The sequence below is a fragment of the Lagopus muta genome, chromosome 1 (assembly GCF_023343835.1).
Source record: "Lagopus muta isolate bLagMut1 chromosome 1, bLagMut1 primary, whole genome shotgun sequence".
In the NCBI taxonomy this organism is placed as follows: Eukaryota; Metazoa; Chordata; class Aves; order Galliformes; family Phasianidae; genus Lagopus; species Lagopus muta.
In genome coordinates, this window is record NC_064433.1 from 175,497,809 (window position 1) to 175,524,439 (window position 26,631).

General features: G+C 43.9%; 1 protein-coding gene across 5 annotated transcripts in view; it reads left to right on the forward strand.

Moving 5' to 3' along the window:
• The window catches only part of SPATA13 (spermatogenesis associated 13), a 146,354-nt gene that overhangs the window by 93,846 nt on the left and 25,877 nt on the right, over positions 1-26,631 (forward strand). For 3 of the 5 annotated variants that reach the window (XM_048933638.1, XM_048933641.1, XM_048933639.1), the window contains exons 2-3: positions 9,597-11,390; positions 23,283-23,645. In XM_048933638.1, the coding sequence (XP_048789595.1) occupies positions 9,597-11,390; positions 23,283-23,645 (2,157 nt within the window). Of the gene's footprint in view, positions 1-8,088; positions 8,187-9,596; positions 11,391-16,376; positions 21,410-23,282; positions 23,646-26,631 lie in introns of those variants that run through there. The other 2 variants (XM_048933640.1, XM_048933642.1) reach the window with 2 other exon arrangements.

The following is a 26,631-nucleotide window of genomic DNA, read 5'->3' on the forward strand; positions in this document are numbered from 1 at the left end:
GAAGTTCTCAGATAGGTTAAATTCATAGCATATATATTTTTTAAAAGCCTTAATACTGTGATAAGAGATATTCCCAAGCATGCAGTTGCTATTGTAGCACTTCACTGGCACCCACTCTATTCAGATTGGTAGTTTTTATAGCTTTTCCACTCTGTAAGTTTTTTTTTTTTTTTTTTTTTTTTTGTAAATTCAAACAAAATCTGTAAGTTATTAACAAAATAGAGATAGAATTAGCAAGTGGTTTTTGTTTCTCTCTCTCTCTCTCTCTCTCTCTCTTTTTTCCCCCTGGAAGAAACACTGCAGAGATGATGATTCAATCTTTTTTACCAGAAATGCGTCCATGAAGGTTTCTTGTAGTTCAGGCCATCACAAAGACATTATGTTTGTCATTGCAAAAAGAGTCTAAACAAAGGAAAGTGTTGATAACTAATTGAAAACACCCACGTGATTCTGGAAGCACAAGCCAGCCTAGAAGCTGCCTCGGGTTAAACCTGATGCTCCCCACAGATTGCTGCCTGCTTATCCCTTTCTTAATTCCAATGAGACACTCTCTGCTCTCACCTCAGGAACACACCGAAAGCTGTAATTGTTCAGGGCTTTCTGCCCTGTCCACTGTGGAAGCAGTGAAGGTAAACAGCTGCCAAGAACCAGCTGGGTATTGCTATTGCATCACATTGGGCCACTTATTCTCCCGAGACCTGTTATTTTATTCTAATAAGCATCAGGAGATCTTATATAACTCTGCATAATTTTTCCCAGTATGGCTTTGCTCCCAGGGGAGCACTACCCACTTCACTTCTAAAGCACCTCCACCTCTTCTGGTGCCTGTGGGACTCTGTGTTCCTGTGGTGTTGCCGTGTCCTTGCTCCCTTCTGCAGAGCCATGAGTCAGGCAGGGGTGAAGGGCAAGGCTTGTTCCTCCTCCTGAGCTGTGGTGTGGAGCAGTGAGCAGAGGCACACAGCCATAAAGTCACAGAATAAGCCTAGTTGGAAGGGAATCACAAGCATTATAAGTTCAGTTCCTGGCTCCACATGAGACCACCCCAAATCCAATCCCTCTGAGAGCGTTGTCCAAAAGCTCCCTGAGCTGCAGCACTGGGGCCGTGCCCACAGCCCTGGGCAGCTGTTCCATGCCCACCGCCCTCTGGCGCAGCCCCTTTCCCTCACCCCCAGCCGCCCTCCCCTGACGCAGCTCCATGCCGTTCCCTGTCGCTGTCACACAGAGCAGAGCTCAGCGCTGCCCTCCGCTCCCTGTGAGGAGCTGCAGTCGCCATCAGGCCTCCCCTCAGCTCCTCTGCTCTGGGCTGAGCACATCAGGGGCCTCAGCCCCTTCTCACACGTCTTGTTCTCCAGACCTACGTCTTGTCCTTAGACCCCTCTCATCTCTGTAGCCTTCCTTTGGACCCTCTCTAATAGCTTTATACTGTGGGCCCAAAGCTGCAGCCCGTGCTGGAGGTCAGGCTGCATAGCACGGAGGGGACACTCCGTCCCCCTGCCCAGTGGCAGTTCTGGACCTGGGGCGCCCCGGGGCACTGTTGGCCTTCCTGAATGACAGGGCACACTGCTGCCTCACGTTCAACCTGTTGTTGACTGAGCTCCCCAGATCTCTTTCAGCAGGGCTGCTCTCCAATGAACTGATGCTGGGAAATAAAATACAATTGCCCCTTGCTATTGCTCATCAAGAAAAATCAATGATGCCTTCCCATTCCTCAGTCCTGACCCTGCACCTACTGTAGCTGGTTCTCAGATCTCCTGCTCATCAAATCCTTTTCTGTATGAATTTATCTTTCTAATTTTTTATTTGGCTTCCTGGTTGTCTAACAGGCACCTTCATATTCCTGGGTAACTTTGGAAAGCTGTAGTTTGAAGCAGAGAAGCTGGGACATCAGGGTAATTATGTGGGAGGGGAAGGAGGCTGATAAAGAGCTCCTAATTGTCACTCTTACATGCTATTATTTCAAGGAAGGAAAAGAAATACAGAATGGTTGTAGGCAGTTAGACAGGATAGTGAGGGGTGTGACATAAGGAGAGATGTGACATGAAGGAATGGCAGAAAAGGCCATGGAGAGAGATGGAAGAGGAGACAAATGGCAGCAGGAAGAGATGACAGTTCCAGCTTGCAGGGCCTGTACTCTTTCCTCTCAACTATTCATATACTCTATCCAGTGCAATTCCATTTAACAGAAAACCTAGAAATTTTTTTTCAAGAAAAAAGAAAAATGTATGTTTTAGGAAAAAAAAAAAAAAAAAAAAAAAAAAAAAAAAGAATATTTTACTAAACTCTTTTCCTTCCTTTTTCTGTCTACTTTCCATTTCCATGGTCACTTTTCTTCCTATCTCTTACACTTTGTAAGGCACAAAATAAAGGTGGAATTCAGCCTTCCTAATTGGTAGCTGGAAGTCTTCTTTATGTCTCAGCACAATGATCTGTTCATTGGGAACTGCCTTTCTGTACCACCAGCCATCTCTTCACGTCACGCTGCCTGAATAATGCCTCTTGAGGATGACCAGGAAGAATAGCATCACAGCCAGGCTCTGGGGGCTGTAAATAGCATTATGCCTGGCTGAAAGGCTGAGGCCATCATTAAGTTGCCTGCAGCTGGAGTGGTGTAGGTGGGTGAGTAAGAGCAACTGGGAGACGGGACAATGGTAACCTGGTACACAAGGGTCATTTTTCTTTGGTGGCGTCGTTCCGCTGGGCTATTGTGCTCACCCTAAATTGCATCTCTGTGTTCAACAGAGCTGAGCAAGCTCAGTGAAACAACCTCAGCAAAGCATATTTGAAAGAGAACGTTGGATGATTAGAGCAAAAAGAACAGTTTATTGTGTTGTGATTCAGACTGAGCTGTGGTAAACTTCTACTTTGCTCAGTAATTGTCTTTAGCTATATTGAACTGGTTGTGAGTTAAGGGCATACTGCTAAGTAAATGCAACAGGAACTGGCCTTCAGAAAGTAGTATCCCAGCTCCCTATGCACTGGCAATAATGGCTTTCATTGGGTAAATTAAGAAGTTAATCCATCAGTTTAACCCAGGCTGTCTTTTGAGTGTTTTCCGTAGCAACATGATTCATTTTCTGGAATGGAATTTTTCTGTGCCAGGATGACAGAGCTCTTGAATTTGGAAAATCCCTTTCAATTTGTTATTACTGATTTGGTTACAGAAATACACAAATGGAAAAATCCTACATTAATTTCCCACACAGTTTACATATAAAATGGACAAAGAATATTTAGTTTGGGTTTGCTTACAGAGCCACACTATTCTTCCCTCATTTCTAAACCATACAAATTGAGATCTTGATCCTGCTCCCATTGAAGTCAGAGGGGGAGTTGCCCTTCACTTCAGTAGATATATGACTCAGTTTAATTCCCCCTGTGGGACCTGTCAGTGTGCAGAGATTCCTCGGAGGTTAATTGCTTGCAAGAGAGTCTTTCCCTGGGATGTAGAAGGAAGGTGCACATTTCAAAACTGCTGCATTAGCTAAATACTGCAGCCTAGGAAAGACATTGGTGTTTAAAGCAGAGATATCCCACTTTAGTAATTCTGCATCTCAATAATTAAATTTAGTCACTTGTTAATTTAAAGGATATGTTACTTCCTTTGCCATCTTGCCCAATATCTGTTGAAGTATGACAGATGTTTTCGTTATGTTTCCCTGGAAGTATTCCTTTTGGCTTTTTTTCCCCCCACTCTTTTAAGAGTACAATTAAAAAAAAAAAAGAAAGACTACTTTTAAAATGGACTTTTAGGAAGTATTTACAAAAGAACCACAAAAGAAACAACAGAGCTGTGGGAGTGGAAGAGAAGATTTCTTAACTAATCAGGGAGAATCATTCTTGTTTAGACTTTTCAGATTTAGATGAATTACTTTCTTATTACTTAATTGTGCTCACTGCTATTGTGAGAAAGCTAAAATATACATCACAACTTATTAAAAGTTTTTGGGGCTGTTTCTTCATTATAAATCTCAATATTCTTTCTCCCATGTCACATTTTTTGTAATCCTTTCCCACCTGTATTACACTTGGAATAATCCTTCTCATTCCTTGTCACATGCACATTAAACCTCTTTCAAATTAGAGACTTTGAGCTTCTAAAACAAGCGTTTCATTTTTGTTGCGAGAAGTGTGATCACCATTATCAAGCCATTATTAAAAATCTTACACATATTCCAATCCAGATATGTTATTCTTGCAGTACTTTCTTTTAATAAATGACCATACTTGGTCAACCTCTCAGCTCCATCCTTTGTTACTTATCTGGAGACCATCTGTGAGCCTATAGCTAACAGCACACATTGCTGTTTTTTTTTTCAAAGGAACCTGTAAAGTGCAGTACATTTGTTCTTCTTGACGTGTTTCAAGCATTCTTAGGGACAAATAATATTAATCTTCTCAAGAATGTAAAAAGCTGGAGTTGCCACTTCAAAAACACCTATTTTTTCCATTAGAAATGTTGGTGATATTTTGCTTTTCTATGATTGTAGAAAATCCTTCATACAAGGAAGAGTGATTTACTGAAACTTTGGTTTGTGACTTTGATGGAACACTGCACCTTGATTTTCTTTGAATATTGTACAACAGGTAAAAGTGCTGTTGTTTATAAGGTCAGAAGAGTGATCTGCCTTCTTTCTCTTGGCAGCTGTGTTGATACATTTTGTTTTGCATCATGTTACTCAATGTAGTGTGACTGCACCTGAACATACATGCAGGTCTGGTTCCCAGCCTTTGAAAAAAATCACAATTCAGATTAAGAAAAGACTTTGGTAATTATTAGTCTGCAGTACAGAAAGTTAATCCTGTTCTCAGACATAGCATGCTCTTTTAGTGTCTGTTCTTCCCATTGCACTCGTATGGAAGAACAGACTATGACTTGGTGATTCTGCATCAAGGAGAGGTGAGTTTGAGCATACAAACATCAGAATGTTTGTTATGAGCAGATGGAAGATGAAAACTGTAACATTTACTTTTAGGAACCTTACAAATGTCTGACTGACCAATTACTACTATTCCTGCAATTTCAATTTTCTATGTATTCCTGTCATAAAATTTAGTGACATCTGGGGAATGCAACATACAATTATATTTTACCTAATCATCAAAACGGAGTGTTTTAGCTTGGTTTTGTAAGGAAATCAAGTTATTGTGAGCAAGTCTTTAGTCTGTCAATACCTTCTGCTGTCATTTCTGTCTCCTCAAGCAGTTATTAACAGGCTGGTGAGCTTTAGGTACATTTAATAGAGGGATTAAATCTCAAGCTTATCAGAGTTTCTTTAGTTTTGTGAACACTGTTGGGTGGATAATGGAAGGACCTGAAGTAGTGGCTCAGTTCACTTCCCGCTCAATTGTTTTTTCTGCTTTTTTATCCAGCCGATAGATGGTAGAACTGAGGACTCCCCTCCTCTGAGGGGACTTGTGGATTGAAAAGGCCCCATCTGGATTACTCTGTCCACATCTGGAGTACTGTGTCCAGATCTGGGGCCTGAGCTCAAGAAAAACATGGAGCTTTTGGAATGGGTCCAGAGGAGGCCACAAAAGTGATCAGAGGGCTGGGGCACCTCTCTTATGAAGGCAGGCTGAGGGAGCTGGTCTTTTTTAGGTTGGAGATGAGAAGGCTCCGGGGATACTTCACTGTGCTAAGGCTACTCAGAAGGAAGATACAGAAGTATAGGAACATGAATTCAATGAAAACTGGATTTGAATTGCTCTACCAGGAGTTTTTAAGGGACAAGCACAAACCTCTAGAGACAGTAGTGAAGACCATTTTGCAGTACTGTTGAAAGCAGTTTCACAGTTGACATCTGATAGACACATCCACTGCCTCTTTGCCATTTCAGCCCTGAGTTCCCCTTCAGAGTCTTCTTCTTCCAAAGACTTAAAGCAGATACCTCTCATTTGCGCTGACCTGAGAACATCTCCTGCATAGTCTCAAGATGGTTTAGATCACCAGAATCACAGAATCATAGGGTTTGGAAGGAGCCTCTGAAGACCATCTAGTTGAGCACTCTACTAAAGCAGGTTCTCCCGCATAGGTTGCACAGGAAAGCATCCAGGTATGTTTTGAATATCTCCAGAGAAGGAGACTCTACAACCTCTCTGGGCAGCTTGTTTCAGCGCTGTCACAGTGAAGTTTTTCCTCATGTTTGTACGGAACTTCCTGTATTCCAGTTTGTGCCTGTAGCCTCATATTCAGTCACTTGTTACTACTGAGAAGAACCTGGTCCCATCCATTTTATTTCCATCTTTTAAATATTTATGAACACTTGTGAGATCCCCTATCAATCTTATGAACAGTCCCAGTCTCTCAGCCTTTCCTCATAAAGGAGATGCTCCAGGCTCTTTATCATCTTTGTGGTCCTCCGCTGGACTCTTTCTAGGAAATCTCTATCTTTGAAGTGGGGAGCCCAGAACTGGACACATTACTCCAGATGTGGCCTCACCAGGACAGGAGAATCACCTCCTTTGACCTGCTGGCCACACTCTTTGTAATGCATCCAGGATAGCATTGGCCTTCTTGGTCACAGGGACACACTGCTGGCTTCTGTCCACCAGGACAATCAGGTCCTTCTCCACAATGCTCCTCTCCAGCAGATCAGCTCCCAGCCTGTACAGATGCATGCTGTTATTCCTCCCCAAGTGTAGGACTACACCAGCCACGGTCACTACAGACATTTCCAGTCTTACTCTCCATTTTCCTGTGCCCAGCACTGTAAAGCACCCAATGCAACAGTTCACCCACTTGTTTGAGTCATTCCTAGAACTTCACTTCTCCAGCAGGTGTACATGAAGCCAAGCCAGGCAGGTACCAAGCTGTGCCCTCTGCTGACTGCCCAGAATCCTGTTGTCACTGCCAGAGTTATTTGCCGCCTCACTTGACCTACATCCCTTAAGCCCATTTATTTGCCTTACCCCCTAAGTACACCTTGCCTTGAAGAGAACGTCACTGCTACTCTCCAGAGATGTAATTACAGTGTGCAGAGTCACAGTCGCAGTTCTGGAGGACAGGCTGATGGCCTTCATTACTTTGTCAGTCTGTCCTGCTGTGAACTGTGCTGCCCCTTTGTCATTGTGCCTTTGACCTGAGTCACATTCAGGCTGTTTTAGTTATACTGACAAGTCCAGTCCATGTGTAGGAATATGCTAAACCATAAACAATTTGAGAAGGAAGTACCGATGTTTATGTGCCTTTGCCAGGCATTCTGACATGGCACTGTAAGACAGTCTCACACTTTTTTTTCTATAGTATATGAACACTGTTCAGAGGTTGGGTTGTATCAGTGAGTTCACACTGCTATGTCTGAAGAAAAGCAGCAAAAATGTGTCTGACAGCAGGGCAGCCTGGCTCTAAACAAACTCCTCTTGGAGAAGAGGGGGCTCAGGGAAGACCTTACTGCGCTCCACACTGCCTGAAAGGAGATTGTGCTGAGGTGGGGGTCAGCCTCTTCTCCCAGGTAACACCATTAGGACAAGACATAACAGCCTTAAGTTGCACCAGGTTGGGGATTAGGAAGAACTTCTCCAAAAGTGTGGTTGAACGCTGGAATAGGCTGCCCAGGGTGGTGGTGGAGTCACCATCTCTGGAGTTTTTCAAGCAATGTGGAGATATGGTACTTAGGGACATGGTTCACTGAGCAATACTGGTGGTATATAACAGCTGAACTAGATGATGTTACAGGTCTTTTTCAACCTTTGTAATTCAATAATCCGTAGCAGTCCTTATATAGCACTTACGTCTTTGAGCAAATATATTTAGGAGAATACACTGACTCCTTCCCCAGTGGTTGGTACTGTAAACACTTTGGGGGCCCAGCGCAATCTAAATATCAAATAAAAACGTGCTTATCTGTTACGGATTGCAAGGTTAGGCATATGCAGATAGCCACTGAGTACACTTTGAAGGGTCATAAAAGACCGCCAGGCATGCGGAGGCTTTATTTCAAACATGTGGGGCTTACCAGGGCCGCGTAAGGAAGAGAACCCTCGCATGCTCGCTCAGACTCTCCGACAGCATCGCGGAGGGGCCGGGGGAGCGGGGTGTCCTCGCTGCCGGGGGTGTCCATGGGGCCGGGCCGCCCCGCCCCCCGTCCCCGCCCCTCCTCCCGCCGCGGCGGCCGCTGCCATAGCGATGCGGGAGCGGGCAGCGGCGGGGCCGGGTGCGGGCAGCGGGGCCGCGCGGCTGCCCCCAGGTAAGGGTGCGGGGCTGGGCGCGGGGTGGGTGCGCGCTGCCCGCTGAGCGCTTCCTTTTCTTCCGATTCCTTCGCATTGCGTTTGTTCTCCTCCTTCCCCCTGCCGTCCGCCCGTTCAGGTGCAGAAAGCGGCTTTCTTCGGGAAGTTCTCTGCCGGGAGCAGCGGTGGGTTCTCGTTCTTAGTTTTATTCTTTTTTACTTTCTTTTTTTTTTCTTAAATTATTATTATGATTTTTCCCCGAGCGGTGCGGGCCGGGGCCCGGAGCTTTGTCCGCTCTGCGATGCGGGATCGAGCGGAGCCCCTCCGCGCAGGGCGGGCTCACGCTGCGACCGTGTGAATGGAGGGGATTAAAAGCGGCGATGCGGAGGATCTCCGGCGTCTCTCTGAAACACGAGAAAACCCTTTTATCCCCGGAGGTTCGGAAAACTCCTTTTAAAGTTGCACTCGGGAGGGAACTGCCGGCCCCAGCGCCGCCGCGCTCCGTGCTCTGCCCCGCGGCTGCCGGCCCCATTCTCATGGAGATGCGCAGCCCCGCTGTGCCCCGCGGGGGGGGAAGGGACCGCGGCCCGGGGGGGCTCAGCCTCCGCCCCGCCTGGTTGCCCGGAGCCACCTCTCCCCCTCTCCGAGCCCCTAGGCCTCCTGGCCCGGGAGCAGACAAAGAGGAGGAGGGGGCAGCGCTGCCTCCAGTACCGCCGCTCCTCGCCGTGGTCGGGGGACGAATCCCCGCAGCCCGTGGTGCCCCGCGAACCCCCGCCCGTTCGCCCCCACGAGTCCCCCCTGGAGGCCATGTGGGTGCTCGGCTCCCGGACACCCCTCCCGGTGCAGCGCATCCCGGTGGCTCCGTGGCACCGTATTGGTCGTGCCACCGTTGCAGCTGCTGGCACTGCCTGAGGCCAAAGCTGTGCACCCCCGTGTCACTCAGGAATTACCTGCAAGGGAACAAAAGCAGCTGGGCATCGAGCAGCCTCCCCACGGCAGCAAGTGTTGGGAAGACATGGGCCTTTCGCTGTTGGAGTGCAAGATTGTAGTCTATGGCCGCGCTCAGTGCTTTCAATGAAACTTCCCATCTGTGTTGCCAAACAGTTTTTTTCTCTCTAAATATGTGTGAGGATTACATGCAGTGTTCTAAGGTAGGTGTGGCAATACTACTGAACTTATTAGCTCATTAAGCTTTAGAAAAACAAGCACATACTTAAATTATTCTGGTCTCTTAAATTGCCAACAAATGCAATTATACTTTGAAGGTGTTATTAATGTCCTCTTCCTGCTGCAGCACACCTTTGTGCGGCTGGAAGGAACTCCTTGAGCTCACTCATGTCATTATTTCTTACAGTGAGGTCCAAACTTCTTCTAGGAGGGGACTTTGTACTGAAATTTCCCTAATGGTCGCCTTTGTGTTCTTGGCACAGGCGGTGCAGCCGGAGGAGCTCAGCTCAGTTGGTGAACGTGGGAGCAAAAGGAGCTCAAGTGCAGCAGATGTGGGCCAGGCAGCGAGGGCAGCTTCTGGGGATGGTGGTGTGGCTGTGAGCTGCCCCAGCCTTCAGCTCCATGCCTGCAGCATCGAGGGCATGACCACATTTCAGAATGGCTGTGGGAACAGCAACGCCATCACTTGTGTCATGATGGATAATAAGGAGCCTCCGAACCTGATGACCTCTGTCAGTCATAATGGGGGGTACAGCACCAGTGATGGTTGTGAAGAGGAAACACAAGATGAGAAACTCAGCCCTTCCAAAATCATGCGCTTCTTCTCCACTCCTCGGAAACGAGCAAATTCCAGCTCTGACAGGCCTCGCTCTCTCATTTTGATGGGCAACTCTTCTACGTGGAATGCTTTATCTTCCATCAGGAAAATGGGGTCTTTCAAGAAGCTGAAATCATCTGTTCTTCAAGGGATTCAAGCAAGGGAGTGCCCCGATATCCTAAATGAGAACGGTGTAGGCAAACACGACTCAAACGGGGCAGTGGTGAGAGTTCAGACTAACAGGTATTCCTATTCGGGGCCTTTGCAGGATTTCCAGAGTGCAGTGGATGGTTTGGCATCCGATTGCTCTGATGCCGAGGAAAGCGATGAGTCCTTCCTGAGGAACACGCACCGCTCACGCAGCATCCGACGGGCTTATGGTGCCGGCCGCATCAACCTGCTTGACACGGATAAGGCTCAGAGCCACCACAACGGCACCAGGCCAACATCTCCTGTCCTCGCAGAGCCAAAGATCTGTGAGATTTTGGTGAAGGACTCTGAGAACAACAGGATCATCTATCGGAGAAGCAAAAGTTCAGATAATTTGAACTTTCTGAAGAAAAGCTCATTCAAACGGAAGTCCACCTCAAACCTTACTGACCTCAAGGCTACGAATGAAAAACAAATGCCGGCAAGGACTGTGAGCGTTACTTCTGCTGACTCAGACAAAACAAATGGGAACCCTGAGAGGAGATCTAAGCGATGGAAGAGCCCCATCAGGGCGAAGGATTTTGACCGAGTTCTGAAGCTTGTCAGTAATGTTACAGAGGGTGCATGGAAGAAGGATGGCCCTAAAAGCACGGCTCCTTCCCCCAGTGAGCAATCCCAGAGAACAAGGTCAAACAGCAGACTGCATGATGACTATTCCCGCAGGGTTTCCAGTAGCACAGATCACGACAGAAAGAGATGCACCTCCTCAGTATCTAGTCTAGATTCTTCTTCACCGGGAACACCTTGTCTACAAAGCCCTGTGGCTGCTCAGGATAAAGAGGCTGAAATGAATGTAGCTTGTGCTGAAGACAAAAACCTCAGGACATCTTCAGGTATCGCAGAATCTGATAGCTTGTCTCCTACTCTGAGTGACATCGGGCCATTTCCCAACGAAGTGTTTGATACGGACTCGGATGAACCGAAAGCCCCCCAGCAGTTTATATGTGATGCTGAACATCCTCACATTCCTGTCAGGCCGACCGCACCAAAACCTCAAAGCCCCAGCATGGAGAAAGTGATGTGCAATATGGACTTCCAGTGCTCAAACCATCATAGCATGCTGTCGTTGAGCTCCACAGAGAGTGAGGAGAGAGGCGAAGTTGGGCCAAAGCTGGGCAGGAATCCCGTCTGCTTCCAGGACGCTGTGCAAACCGTGTACTATGACGATGGAAATGAGGACAGTGGCATCAGCAGTCACTCTCAGCTGAGCCTCAATTTAGCCCCTGGTGCAGAAGAAAAAAAGGAAGAGGTAAGAAAGAACGCAGAATCCTTTAGAAGTTAGATATTTATCCATCAGGTTTTCTCTTTATTAATGCAAAATAATGCAAACAATGCAAAATAACCGGAATACTAATGGCTATTGCAGCTCGTTATTGCTAAAATATGCTGACAGCAATTATTTTCTTTAATATATTCTCTTTGGAAGCTAACATCAAATTATTTTCCCTTTGTGCATTAGCATCCAAGAAAGTTTTGGCAGCCAAGCTGTTCATGTACATTTTCAAGGGCAGCTTATTACACCCTGCAGTTATAACAGCTTGTCATGTGGGCTTGTCAGATTGTACCAGCCCGGGCAGGGTCTGGCTATGTTTCTTCCAAGCCAAAAGGTCCTTAAGAAGCCTGTACATTTGGAAATAGTGTTGATTCAGTGTGAAACACTTCTCCCGTGGAAGCCTTGCAGGAACAGGATGATATCTGTAGAGCAGTATGTCTTGAAATGTATGATACAGAAGTTTAAACATTCAGATGTTGTCAATGTTTTCCTTGTGTGTTGGTGGCTATGCTGAGTGTAAGCTATTCGGATATTTGCTTGCCAGCTTTGAGCAGCAGAATGTGTTGCCGCTGAAGCATTAGAGAAGTCACCAGCACCCCACTGTATCTAACTGGTATTTCATACCCCCAGTAGATCAGTAGCTGTGCTGAAGTAAATGCAGACCTAAAACTGAAGCCCTGTGGAGGGTCTGTGTGAAAACCATTTACAAAATTAAACTGCCAGTGCTTTTAAGCCACCTTGGTTTGACTAAATGTGTCATTTACCTTAGGTATGCACACACTTCAGCCTTTTATGCTAGTCTTATGTCTGTGAACCATCTTACTTTTAAAAGCCTGGCAGGGATTTTACAAACTAACTGTGGATGGTTACAGAACTTACTGATACTGCCAGTCTGCTGGAGAAGAGCAGGTTTGCTTACTGTAATGCTTACAACTACGGTAAGATTGGAAGATAAGCCCAGTATGTACAAACACTGGGGTCCTGGGATCGTCCCTCATCCAAAGTCTCAGGGCTGCAACATCCATCCATCCTTCCATCCTTCCATCCCTCTATCCTTCCACCCATCCAACCATCCACTCATCTTTCAGTACCCTCACACAGAGGTATGTTCAGGGAGACATTTCCACACTGCCAAGGGGGTGAGAAGCTGTCACGCATCCATGTGCCAATGATGTCTCTCAGGAACAAGATGGGAGGATTAATGCTACTCATCTACCATCTAGTGGTGATCTAGGCTCATGACACAAGAGAAATTCAGCTTGTTCCTCCCCTTGACTCCCCAGAAACCAGTACGCCTTTCAGAAGCTCTTAAATGAATGTCTGTGTTGGATGGGTAAAAGTTACTTCAGTTTTAGTTTTAACACCACATTCTGTTATTATCTAGCATGCAATTTAAACTTAATGTTATAATATATTTTAAGTTATTTGTGAGTGCAATTTAATGCTCTCTTAAGTTGTCTAGAGTATGCTGTGTGCACTGGTAGCAGCAGCTTGTGTGGAGAATGCACAGACGGTGTAGGATGGAGCCCTTCAGGAGATGAAGGAAATGACAGTGACAACAGGGATAGGTCCTGTGCTCAGCAGGGCTGCAGCAAGGGGACCAAACCCCCTCCCCGTGTTGCAGGCACTGCACAGAGCAGTCTGTGTGCGGCTGTATGGCCCAAATGGTGCAGCTGCACCCAGATTTCCGTTCTGATCCAAAAAAACAGTGTTTTGGGGGTGGGTGCAGGTACAGATTGAAAACATGAGGTGTGCGGGACAGTGTTGCTGCTGTCATACTTTGCAAGGAGTGTAAGTGCTGCCCTCTCTTCTTCCAGACCTGCTCCCCATCCCATGCAACCCTACAGCCATGGCACTCAGCATGAGCGTGAAGCAGGAAGAGCAGTGTGGTTTCTCCCTGCCATGTCTTTGCAGGGTTTCATTGTACATTTACTCCTCCTCACTATTATGCATAAAGGTAGTTTGGTACCAGAGATGCCAGTTTTTTTTTAACTGGAGCTTATTCAGCCCACAAGCACTGTGGCAAGTGCCACATACTCACACAGTGAGGTCATTGAGGTTTGAACTTTCAACTACATTTCATTTTTAATTCTACCTCACACCTCTGTATTACAGAGCTGTACCCACCCAGAGCATTGTTTCCTTGACAGTCAGGTGCTTGATTTGTTCTCTGCAATTGTTTGAGATGCAATGCTGAGCAATGCAAATCCAAAATTTTAAAGACTGAACGTTATGTTCATGGGCAAATCTACATAGTTTCCCTGTTTCACACATCTTTTTTATGCGGAAAAGCCAGCATGTAAAAGCCATTAAGATCCCTGTGGCTCGGAGGTATATTTCTCTACAAAGTTCTAAGCAGGCAGGCTCACAACTCCATGCATGCCCAGATGTGGAAGCTACCCAGCATTTCCCTAGCGCTGTGAAGTTGATTTCATGGTATTCTCACAAGGGCATCTACCAAATCATTTGAATTAGTGTCGTGGTTTTTTTCCCCACCATGATTCAGACTTGACATCTTGTCGCTGCTGTCCTTTGGTTTCAGCTGAAGACTGGAGAAGGTGAGCTGTTTGGCCTTCTCAGTTGCTGGTTTCTGCAGGTGGTGCTTCCTAGGGAAGTGCTGACTAAATGCAGCGTGGGTCTGTGTCTCAGCATGCGATAAACTATAGGTGTGAATCACCAAACTGGTCTGTGACAGTCCTTGCTCTCCCAGTCTCTGCTTTTGACATATCCATACCCCAGTATGCTGCTTTTGAATAGCACCAGGAGATGTTTAAGTACAATTTCAGATTTGGATTGTTTTACATAGTTTATATTTTCCTGAAGAAAAGTCCCACGTCAGTGTACATAACAAAAAATTCTCTTTGAACTGGTTTATGTCAGCCATGAGCTGCAAAAACAGCACACTCTTCTGTGCTTGTGACAAAAACCCAGCAGTGAATTACTTGACATATTACCTGTTTCGCAAGCTCTTGGAGCACCGGCTGTTTAAGTTGCCTTGTTGGCATCTGGCTTCAAGTTACACTAGACTTTCTATTACTTAAATGCAACACCTTATCTACGTGACTGTAAGTGAATGATAGCTTGTATGTGAAGAGGTAATTCTGCTGTACTTAGCTGGGTGATATTTTGTTTGCAGATTATATTTTAACTGCTCTAGGATCGATCTGTTGACTCACTTATGTCCATGCCATGCAACATTTGGTGGTCCTACCTCATCCACACCATGCAGTCCCCTGGAGTTCAGCTGTTTGCAGGGTAATATGGCTGTAACCTGCTGTAGCACAGGACTAGGATGGAGCCACTGCTCCCATCTTTTCCTTGCAGATCTCTGGGCTCTGAATATTGTGCACAGATGGCTTAATCTGGGGTAAAGCTCCTGGAAGAACTGTTGGAGTGGGAACATGAAGATTGAGCTCTGTCCTCTGTGTTCATCCTCTCACAGTGCCAGGTCAGCTGCTCTCAGCTTCCTGAGCTCTTAGTGTTGTTATTCATCTCCGGGTCATCCACTGTAGTTAGAGTGTGGCTTAATCACCTTAATTGGTATGACTGAAAATGTGCTAAACTGTGAAGGATTAAGTAAATAAGTGTGAGAACTTCAGCTGGGTTCATTTCTCCCAGCGAAGTGCTGAGCATTCTGGTGTGACTCCCAGGGCTGCTCTGGCCAGGGACAGCAGAGAGCAGTTCGAGGGGCTCTCAACAGCATCTCTGATGGCAAACAAAGATTTCCGTTAGACTGAGTGGTGCTCTGAGCTCTGGGCTGCCTCATACATTGCTACACAATGTTTCCACCTTAACGAGGTGCTCGAAGGACAGTTTCCAAGTGTGCTCACACACGGCTCAGCCAGAAACCAGAAGTGTGCCTTGCAAAAACCCCAAACTGCAGAGCTGCTTACTGAAATGATACAGCACAGAGCCCTTAAAGCACACACATATCTTTCTTCCTGCCATAGAAAAAAACTCTTCCAACTCATTGCAGCAAACTCTGCCTTTCAGGGCAGCCTTTAATCTTTTGCTGCTGTATCTTCGGATAGGAAGAGCAAGGCAGTGGTGAACAGTAATCTGATTTCTGGATCTGTTTAAGAGTAACTCTGCAGTTCTGAATAAAATTGGCCATTCTTAAACATTGGTAGAGTAACGTGAGATTGTTATCCCTGCAAATTTATATTCTAAAAGGGGAAATGCAAATGGACTTCACTGTGTTTGTCCTGGAGGAAGCTGCTGCACTTCTCCTACCTTTACAGAGTATCTGATACTTGGCTCCAGTGCCCTGAAATTTTGGGTACTGCCAGGTGCTGCTCACACAGATCAGGACTTACATCCCAGGCTGTGGAGTGCTGCTTCGGGCCATGTAACTCATGTATCATAGAACCATAGAATATCCTGAGTTGAAAGGGACACACATAAGGACCATAGAGTCCAATTCCTGGCTCCATGCAAGATAACCCCAATCCAATCTCAATGTATGAGAGCACTGTCCTAATGCTCCCTGACACTACGGGCCGTGCCCACAGTCCTGGGCAGTCTGTTCCATGCCCACTGCCCTCTGGTGCAGACCCTTTCCCTCACCCCCAGCTGCCCTCCCCTGCAATGACACAGGTTGCTCAGAGGCTGTAGGATCTCCTCGTGGAGATCTTCCAAAGCTGCATGGATGGGGCCCTGGGCACTGGGGCCCCTGCTGGACCAGAGGTCCTTTCCAACCGCAGCCATTATGTGGTTCTGTGAGACTGTAATGTCTGAACAGAATGGAGGCAGCCACAGGTTTCCTCTGAGCCACCTGTGCTTGCCCTTTCTGGAACCCAGGGGCTGCTGGGGGTGGAGCTGGCACCTCAAGCATGGGGAAGAGGTGGAGCACAGCAGGCTCGGCTCCTCCAGCTCTGAGCCCAACCACAGTGGCCTCACCCTCATGCTGTTCTCTAGCAACTAATAGTTTGCAGACATGGAGTTGCTCAAGGCAGCTCCACCCACTGCAGGCTGCAGGCTGAGACTTTTTTTGGGACCTGCTGGATGCTTGGATTTGGGTCTGGGCTCCGGCAATGAGATTGTGCACTGGAAGGGTGGGGAGAAGGAGAGCCAGGGAACGTCTTCCTGGAAAAATACTTAGGAGACTGACAGCTTTTTATGTTCCACTTTGTTTGCAGAAAGTTCCACTTTCAAACTATAGTTAACATCTGGCTTCTGAGGTTTGCCAGCGGATGTTACAGTGGTTTCACCATGTAGAAGGAAGGTGGCTATTTTTAGTCCTCCTACATGCTCTGGGGTGTTCCAAGCCTTGATTTAGAAGTTTTATAGGGATTATTTAGGGGCTATTAGTGCTTGCATATCTTGAAAGTCTCAAAAGATATCAGTGCTGCTTTGCTGTATACTGCACACTAGCTTATAATTTAGATACTAACAGTGTTAGAGCATCATCCAGCAATCCCCAAATATCAAGACACCAGAAAACTAGAGGAAGCCATTTGTGTTTTTAGCACACATGCATTTCATAGGTCTGATCAGATTCTTTCTGCAAAGCAAATACATGCTCCTGTACCTCCCCTCTGCCAGTCAGAAATGCGCTGGCTGCATTTGGCTTTGGAAATGCATTAAATGACAGATGAAGGAAATCCTTGAGGCTGAAGAACAGACTGGAGTCAGGAGATCTGCTGGTCATTTCCAGCTCAGCTGTGCTCTTCCTGTGCAACTTGAATTACCAAACTGCTTTGTGTCTGCTTCTTATCTGTGAAATGTGAATATTACAGAGGTGAACTCAGTAACCTTTGTAAAGCATGTTGGGAAAGCATTAGGCTTGTTGATGGTGATAAGCATGCTTTCAAGGCAGGTGAAAAGAAGCAAATCTGTATTAAATATGCCTTTGAAACATACGGCCATCTTTGATTTGGGATTGTATCTGTAAAGAACTTCTGATGTGATTTATTGGTAAATTTAAATTGGTAAATTAGTTAAAATTCCATAAATGCTTTAATGCCAGCAAATCCCTCAAGTAGAATTATACACATTTTTTCTGACTTCGAAAGCTTCCAAAATGAGTGCTTACTGCAGAAGCTTGTGTTGCTAACAGGGATTGATTCTTAGCACAGTAGGAATGAAAGTAATATGATTTTACTGTCTTGCAATGCAAATCTTTTGTGCATGCATCCGAGGAGCTCACACATGCATAGTGCAGCAGTAGCACTTTAGAGGAGCCCCTCTGAAGCAGCGCTTTGCAAAATTTCAATCTGTGGATCCACCCAATTTTGAAAAAGAAAAAAAAAAAGACAAATTATCCTGCTTGAATGGCTTTGATTCCCAAGCAGCTGCAATTTACGCTAAAATTTGAATGTTGTATTACTTTGATTTCTTCTGCTTTGCTTGTTAGTATAGGTGTCAATGCATGTGGTTCTATATAGTATTTTTGCAGCTGTTTGCCAGATCGTATTCCCATCCTACAGACCACTGATCAAATGGCAATGTATTGCTATTTGAGGCAGATAATCAATGCATTTATTTAGGGCTTTCTCCAGAGCTAATTAGAAAGCGATGTGTATGAGCCACTGGAATGGAAAGACAAAGGTTATAGTGCAACTGGCATGTAATGAGAAAGGAGCAGATGAAAAGTTTCTTTCTGTAAGTGAATTGAACAGGTTTAATAATTCAGGTTGGTTTCTGATAGAAGATGCATACACTGACTGAATAAGTGGTTTTTTTTTTATGTAGTAAAAACAGTCATTTCCATGATAACCACTGCTGTGATGGCAGCACTGGAAATCGTCAGTCCCAGTGGATAAGTGGAAAGTAACTGAGCTCTAATTACATTTTAGGACCTTTTAATAAAATTTGGAAAGAAAGCAATAAATATGTTTTCTCTAGGAGGCTCTGTTGTATCCGGAGTCTCCTAATCTCTGTGTTTGTGACAGCAGTTTGGTAATAAAATTATTGATCACGTCCATAAGCAACCTTCTAACCTCAGTTAGTAGTGATGATAAATGAACTACAACTAGTGTTCCCCTGTTGCTGTTTTGCAACAAGAAAAAAGTGCAAAGGTTACCTTTTATCATGTTCCCGGGTGGAGACACACTGCCTGGACTTTTACTTAGTTAAATGATGGTGATAAATTTATTTATGACACCTAGGTCACGAGCACTTGGCCCTTTACATTTTTGCTAGCTCGTATTAATTGAAAATCATTTTTAATACTGCTGCTAAGTTCCAGGAATTTGGCAGCTCCTGTGTAGTGGTAGATCATGGATTATGCAGAAAGATCAGCTATTTAATAGTCACTGATTATAATACTGATGTATAGCTGTCGTTGCTAGTGTAACAAATTGATACAGTTTTATGTACAACTTCAAAATGAACACAATAACATGCACTTGCAATGCAAGCATCCTACCCACACAAAATAGGACAAATACCACAGTTTTGCCCTATAAATACTCCAGAATCTTTTTTTCCTCACCATTTACAGAACATGACCAACTATCCATCACATTTCAGCCTTCACTGAAAATACGGCATAACAAAGGATGTTAAAACTTCTCAGACGTTCTCAAATTTTGATTTTCTCTCCTGGCAGAGGGAAGGGTAATGGAGAAAGGAGATGGGAAAAATCTAGAGACTGAAGTGTCCCCTTATACTTTTATATATCTATAAATTATGAAGCATTAACTCAGGCATGTGTTGTGTTGCATTTATAGCTGTGGGTTTTTCTTTCATGCAGCCAAGCACGTCTGTTGAGTGTGGGATGTTATTTATGATCGGTATCATTATGCCAGCACAAGTCCCTTCGTGCAATTTCAGGTAGTGGCAAATTTTTTGCAATTTCAGTGATAGAACTTGCATCCTCATTAGCAAGATTGTCCACAGTGCACAGATCAGGTCATAGAGTCATTGAATGGAGTCACAGAATTGTTTGAGTTGGAAGGGACCTTTGGAAGTCATCTAGCCCAGCTCCCTGCAGTGAACAGGGACATCTTGTGCTGCTCTGGAGAGTTACCCTCACCTTGTGTAACACTCCCTCTGGAGGCAGTTTTTGATGCCAAGTTTATGAAATGTACTCTGTAGTCTAAGTAGTAATTGCAAAACCTGGCTCTTATCCGGCTGCAGTGGTTAAGTTAAGATTTCAGTGGTTAAACAACTGAACTGATCTTGCGTACATTGGTGTTAATGAGTAACACAGAATGCCAGTGGCAACATAGCTCCCCTGCGTGCAGCAGAGTTGTACTGGTGCCAGATTGAGGTCACAGCAGAGCTGAGCCCTTGCAGCTGCAGGACCTGCACTGGGAAATCAGTCTGGGCCAGGGAGAGGAGAAGTACATCCCAGCTGGCTGTGGGCTCTGTGATGCAGGCATCTCATCTACGTGGGTTCCTCACAGCATTTTGGCCACTGGTTTCTGCTCCTGGTGCTGCACGGCTGAGCTGATTGTAGGTCCCACAGATACTATTGAGTGGGAGCTCAACTTGACTGCCTGAGCACAAACACTCAGTGCTTTTTGAGGAGCCCTGGGCAGTTCCTCTGCCCTGTCTCCAGGGGCTGCTTCAGGATAGTCAGGCCTCCTGTAGGGCCTGCTCTGCACTTGTGTGATGCGTGGAGTATGGAGATATTGCAGGTTCTTTAGCATGCCAAGTGATGAAATATTGGTGGTAGGTGAATGGTTGCACTGATGATCTTGGAGGCCTTTTCCAACATTGGTGATTCTATGATGCTGTGTTTGAAATGGCATTGGGTGATTGTGTTTAGGCAAAAGAATCTTGCAACAGGTTTCCACAGATTACAGTGAGAGCTTTAACATCTAGTTAACATACAGACACTGCAGACATCAGCGCTTAGGTGTGGGTTATCTGGAGCTGAATATCACCCTAACAGTTCAGACGGACACATTACATGGGAACAGTAGCCAATAAAAACATGTAGTCTGGATTGAAGTAAGTGTTTATTTTAAATGGTTGTATCTGTAGAAATTCTGCTGGCAGGAAAAAGAAAAATGGTTGAAATACAACTCATACACTGGTATAGGAATGCCAGGATAAAATTTATTAATCTGCACCAGTATAAATCATTAGATCTGTTTGTGTTTGCAGACTTACGAATCTTAACTGAGGGCGCAGCCCAAAGGACAAGCTGAATGATCTTCCTTGCTAACACTGGTAACCCTGTTCTGTAGCCTGCCTGGCAGGCGTGAATTTCAGAAAGACCAGCATGGACTCAGCTTTCATTAGACCTTCAGTTCTTGGGAATCTTGAAATTCCTTGAAATTTCTGACCAGCACTTAGAATTCTGGAGTCAGCGTGTGACATCTGATCTTTGCCCTACATTAAGTGCCATGCATATCTATACCCATGTCTGTAAACGTCAAATATAAACCCCATTTCACTTGTAAGGGATTAATCAAGAGGAGATCATTTGAGGTCATTGGTGCTATATCAGTATGAAGCTCGTGATAATTGGAGCTTGCTTAAGTGCCTGAACTATTGGAGTCTATGAATTTCATGCTGGGTATTTTATTCCTGGCAGTCAGCATCTCTTGACTGGGCCCCTCCTGCCTGAGTAGGTGACTTACAGCAGTGGTTATCAGGTTATCAGTCTGGTTTCCTCTGATTTTTTGCTAGGAGAGGATTACTATTCCTCTGTTGTTACTATTCTTCAGTGCAAGTTATGGGTGTAAGCCTAAAAATACATGTCCTTCAGGATTGTTTATTGCACAGCAGATCAGATGCTGTCATTTGAATCAACTACTGTAGGTGGAGTGCTACAGGAGAACAGTCCTCTCTTTGCAAATGTTATTGCTCAAGATAAGTGTGTAAAAAGCAGATTAGGAGATGACATGTGACGTGTCCTTCCCTCAGTCTAAAAGTGCAGGTCATGAGATGAACTTTGCCTGACTGGTTATGCAGGGAGTTTATTTGCACTCATGGTTCTTAGAGACAAGACTTGGAAAAAAGAGAAATATAAAATGACTCTGAACTCCTGTCTCAGTTACTGTATATGTGGAGACCCTCTACCTGTGTCTGATTCAGAGGTAAGAACCTTATTTCACCTATGCTTTTGCTGCCATGACCTTGGAGGGGGCTTAGGGCCAGCCTCACTTGCTGTGCTGAAGCTGTCGGTGTGGCAGCTGGGTGCTCACTTCCTTCTGAATGGCTTCAGCCAGTTGTGGGCTGAAAGCTGCAGGGAAGCTCAAGTGTTCTTGAATGATAGCTGTGACGCCATTGAATGCAGAATTTATAAGAGTGTTCTATTTAGGGGAAATTTCCTGTCATAAATGGAGGAATTTAATGTAGGACAAAGGACATGGATCATTTTTCATATCTCAATTGCAGTAATCATATTAAACTTCTATTTAATAATGCTGCCTACTAGTTAAAGTGGTTTTATACAATGAAATTTCTCTTAAGCTGTCAAAATTTGCTACTCTATCAGGTGCTACCAAAGGCTGTGCTGGTTGAAAATGGCATGTAGAGCAGAAGGTAACAGAGGATGAACTATTTTATACAGGCTTCATTGCAAATCAGGTATAAATCAGTGTAAATCAGGTTCTAGGCTAATGGTTGCTTTGAACATATGCAGTACCTGAACTGCCTTCATCTCATCTAAAACAGAAACAAATGGTAGCCACAGGCAGTCAAAATGCAGCCTTTCTTTTTGGAGTTTTTTTTAGCTATGAACAGTCAGAAATGCACTTGGGCAGTGTAAAGATTCTTGATAAGGAAGTTGGCTGATTTTTATTACAAAAAGATCAGAATTAGTTCATAATTCATAAAAAATTACAGCAGGGTTCACCTGCTCACAGTGAATTGGAGTTTGTCACTTGCTCCAGCCGGCAGTCATGAAAATCCAACCCAGAAACATCTGTCTCCCCCTCTCTATTTTTTGTTCCATTCTGTATAGATGAGCCACGAAAGGTCAAGGAAACACTGAGAATTTGGAAATTTAAGGCAAAAGTGAATACAAATTTTTATGTGCAATATTTTCTTCTCAAAAATTTCAGAAGTTCAGATAGAGAAGTTCACAGCAGCTTTACTTCATGTGGACTGAAGTCCTTCAAAATGTTGTCACTGATAAGTATTTCATTCAAGGGTGTTTTAAACCAAATTTGCAGTACTAGTGCAGATGTGATACCTATGGGTATTAGCCTCAATGGGCCAAATGGGCTGCTAAATACAAATGACATTTATATTTTCTTAGCTTTTCTTTCTGGAAAGATTAATTTTCCTATATTTGCCTTATAGCGTTGTATCACTCTTTCTGCTCTGTCTGACATGATAAGTAATTTCTCCCTTCCAAAATGAATCACCTCACTAAAACAATTTGCACACAGCCACACAATCTTAGATCTGACACTAGAAAGAGTGTGGGAAGGGTGACAGGAGGAATGTGACTGCCCATGTTGGTTTCACATGCAGTAACCTGGCAGCAGCAAACCTTCGCACTGAGACTCACAGCTTATTTCCATCACTGGGTGCAGGTAAAGCAGAGGAAAATGTGTGTGTTTATTTATTTTTGTTTTTAACAAATGCTATATTTGTTGTTTCTTATGTATATGAAGTTCTACAAGTGCCATAAGACAGGACTAAGTGAATGCAGTATTCACAATAATGTCGTAAGTGCCTTTAGACACAGCAAAGGTCATAGGTGAGTTACTAATGGTATCAGTGATGTTATTTGCCTAAGAGGTCCTGCCAACGTAGTGTTAACTTTACACAGCACAAACAGCTAGTGATATCTTTCCTTTGCAAAGTTAATGTCTTCCTGAATTGTCAGCTGTATTTATTGCATTTATGGTAACACTTTCTTTTTAGCAATGTTAAGTTGATCTGCCATGTGAAAAACTCACAATTGATTTAAGTATCAGAGAATTCTGTAGCTTATTTGACTTGTTCACATTTAAAAAGGTTGTTTCTGATGACCATTGGAAGAAGTCCCCATCCCAGGATGAAGAAAAGACAGACACGCAAAGGGTCACACCCAGGAGATGGGGCTCTGGAAAAAGGTCTCGGCCCAGACCACTCTCAGACTATGGCCAAATGTCAATCAGAAGTATCTCCATACCTGAAGATGCAGTTGCTGTGGAGGCACAGAAGACAGACTGCACGGATGGAGAAAATCAGCCAGGACTGGCTTCTGTTGGGTCTGTGATCCAAAGCAATACAGTAGGCTACTCCAGAGGGCGAAAAAGAAGACCCATCTCTGTAATAGGTGGGGTCAATTTCTATGGAAGCGGTCCTGCAGAAGAAATTGAAGGTCTGCTGACACAAGTAAGATAGAGATGTGCTCTCTGCAAACTGCATAAGACCCTTTCACTTCCTTGTCTTTATCTTCAGCCTAGAAAATAGAATGGATGCTTCCTTTTCTTCCTTCCCTTTTGTCAAGCTGACAGCATATACTCAAATTTCTGCTTTCCTTGTCACTAATTTCTTTGTCTTGTTGTTAAAAAAAAAACAGCATGGAATAAAACCGATACTGTCTTTGGGATATCTTTTTTGTATTATAAATTAACCTTGTTTCATTCTTGGAGTGATCGTTACTTCCCATATGGGTGTGTAAGAGCTCATTCATGTGTAATACAGCTCTGTATTTAGTTACCTCACAGGGTGTAGACTCTGAGGAACAGAGGAGTGCAAACATATGGTAATAACATATTGTTTGTCAGTCATTTCAAAATCCCCAAAAGCAGATCAGTTCAAACCTGCAGCGATTGTTGTGGTGTTCAAAATCTTGGGATTGGTACACTAAGAGTACTTAAAACTAATAAGGAAGTCACTTAAGAAAATTGCTTAAATGGTTTAGAAATGGTGTAAGTTATTGAAATAAAGAGTTAAGAACACTGACAGTATGAAAAAAAAGCCTGCCTGTGTACTTCTAAATTGACCTGATGGAATATAGGAAGCCCATAAGGAAATAGCAAGTAGTTCAGTTAGTGCTCGATGGATACCTGTATACATACTTGCCTTCTACACTGGCTTAGGTTAGAGAAATAAAAAAACATCTGAAATACAAAAATAGCTCCTTTTTTCCCAGAGGTAGTCTTGAAAAGGTACGGTGCATAAAGGAACTTGCTGTTCTGTTCATAGTGATGGCCCTGTTTTGTAGGTGTTTAAAGAGCTCCAGTCTCCAAGGCCTTGGTAATGCTGCAGTGGTAAGGTGTCCTCCACGTTCTAGAAAAGCTGTAGGACTCCTTCCTGAAGGAGCTGCCAAGTTAATAAAGCACAAATTTATTCTTAGTAAGTAATAAAAGAAATTTAAAAATGTGATTCCAGTGGTTAGTAATATTATCTGGAATCCTCTTAACCTTTCTCATACTACTTTTTCTGCAAAGACCAATGCAGTATTATTTATGGTTCTGCTAGACCCCTGATTGAAACTATCTGCTGAAATAATGTTAGTACTGGATTTTCAGTCTTCTGGGAAAAGCAGTTTTTAATATGAATTGACATATTGCACATTTTTTCTTTATATTTTCTTGATGAAATGATGGATCCTGAAGTTTGTACCAGCAATACTGGCTGAAGCTAATGGAGGTTTTCCTCAATCAAAGGCTATGTAACTGGGATATTTTTTAAAATTAATTTTGTCAATACTTAAAAGAGGAAAGCTCTTATTATGAATTTTTGGCCATAGAATCATAGAATCCTTAGAGTAGGAAGGGACCCTTAAAGGTCATCTACTCCAACTCCCCTGCAATGAACAGGGACATCCACAGCTAGATCAGATTGCCCAGAGCCTGGTCCAGCCGTTTTACCCACAGATACATGGATTTCGAGGGATATTGAGTATTGCAACACACTATCTTTAAAACAACCCAGATAATTCTTGCTTATTATGGAACTCATTGAACATTCCAACCCCTTCATTTACTGCTGAAAACAAATGGGTATTTCTTCGAACCTTGCTCGCACCTTGCTCAGTTTATTAGCTAAGGACTATCCATCAGGGCAGCCGTTTGAGTTGACTCTTTCTTTGCTCGGATGCTGTTGCAAGGGCTGTGCTTCAGTGAGCACACTGCTGGGACCACAGAACTGTGGCCAAAACCAAAAGTATGGAGCATTCCCAAGAAGGGCACATTTTTAAGCCAAATGATGGCTTTCACAGGTCTACCACAGAATAACAGCACTAGAGAGAGAAGGAATCTGGATTAATGCCTTAGATAAAAAATACTAATTGCCTGTAAATAAATAAATAACTTTGTTGTTTAATTGGCCGATTACTTGTGTATAGTGACTGACATTACTTTTGTTAGCTATTTGAAGCAACAGATCTGACTTACTCTTTATTATTGTTTAGTCTATTATTGATAGGATCCTGAGATATTGCTAGGGTACTGAGGAAATGAAGTTGAAGACAAGGTCGCAGTTAAATTGTACTAAATGCACACTGGACTTTTTGACAGTCCTTACATTTGTACATTTGTAGCTGAAATGTTAGAGAAAAGGGCTAATGAATCAGGAATACATGTGTAGATGGATTTTACATGGGACTTTCAAAGACTGATCTTTACCTTGCTGATACTTTTCTTAAAAGCTTTGAAAACTCAAAGGAATATTTTGGGAACGTAATGTTAATTCCTTCTTTAATGTGTTTTGCTTTTGTCTGACTGCTCAGGTGTGAGATGCAGTTTTCAAACAATACTAAATTGTTGATTTCCTAAGGGAGTGTCAACAGATAGACCATAAGAAAAGCCCTCATGTTTCAGATTATTTAACGAAAGGGCCTATGAACAATAACCACTGAATGATGAGAGAAGATTATATATGTCTTTCCTTGAAGTTTGCATGATGAGTTTTGTTGTCTAACATGGAGAGCTTATGCCAGGTCATTCAACCTGGTTGATGTGAAGATGTCCAAGGATGACATAAAATTAGACTCAATTTGCAAATAGGTGGGTTCTCTAACCATAATGAAGCAAATGAATTATTTGAATAAAGAAAATATCTTCTATATAAACTTACAAGTAAGCTAAATGTTATCTCTTTTTAATGTGACTCCTGGGATCTTCAGAGCCAGGGGATCATTTAGACCATCATTCTAATTTTACAAAAGAAATCTATTTTACTTATATGAAGAAAAAAAGCACCCTTGGAAATGTACGCAACTTCCAGCTGTAGCAGTGTTGGTCATTCTTAGAGTATTCAGATGGGTATTTGCAAAGTTAGCCTGAAATCAGTTAGATTCCAGAGCATTTAGGTATGGAGTATTACAAGATGAAAGTTACACTGTGTGCCCGATTGTAAGAGAAAACTAAGG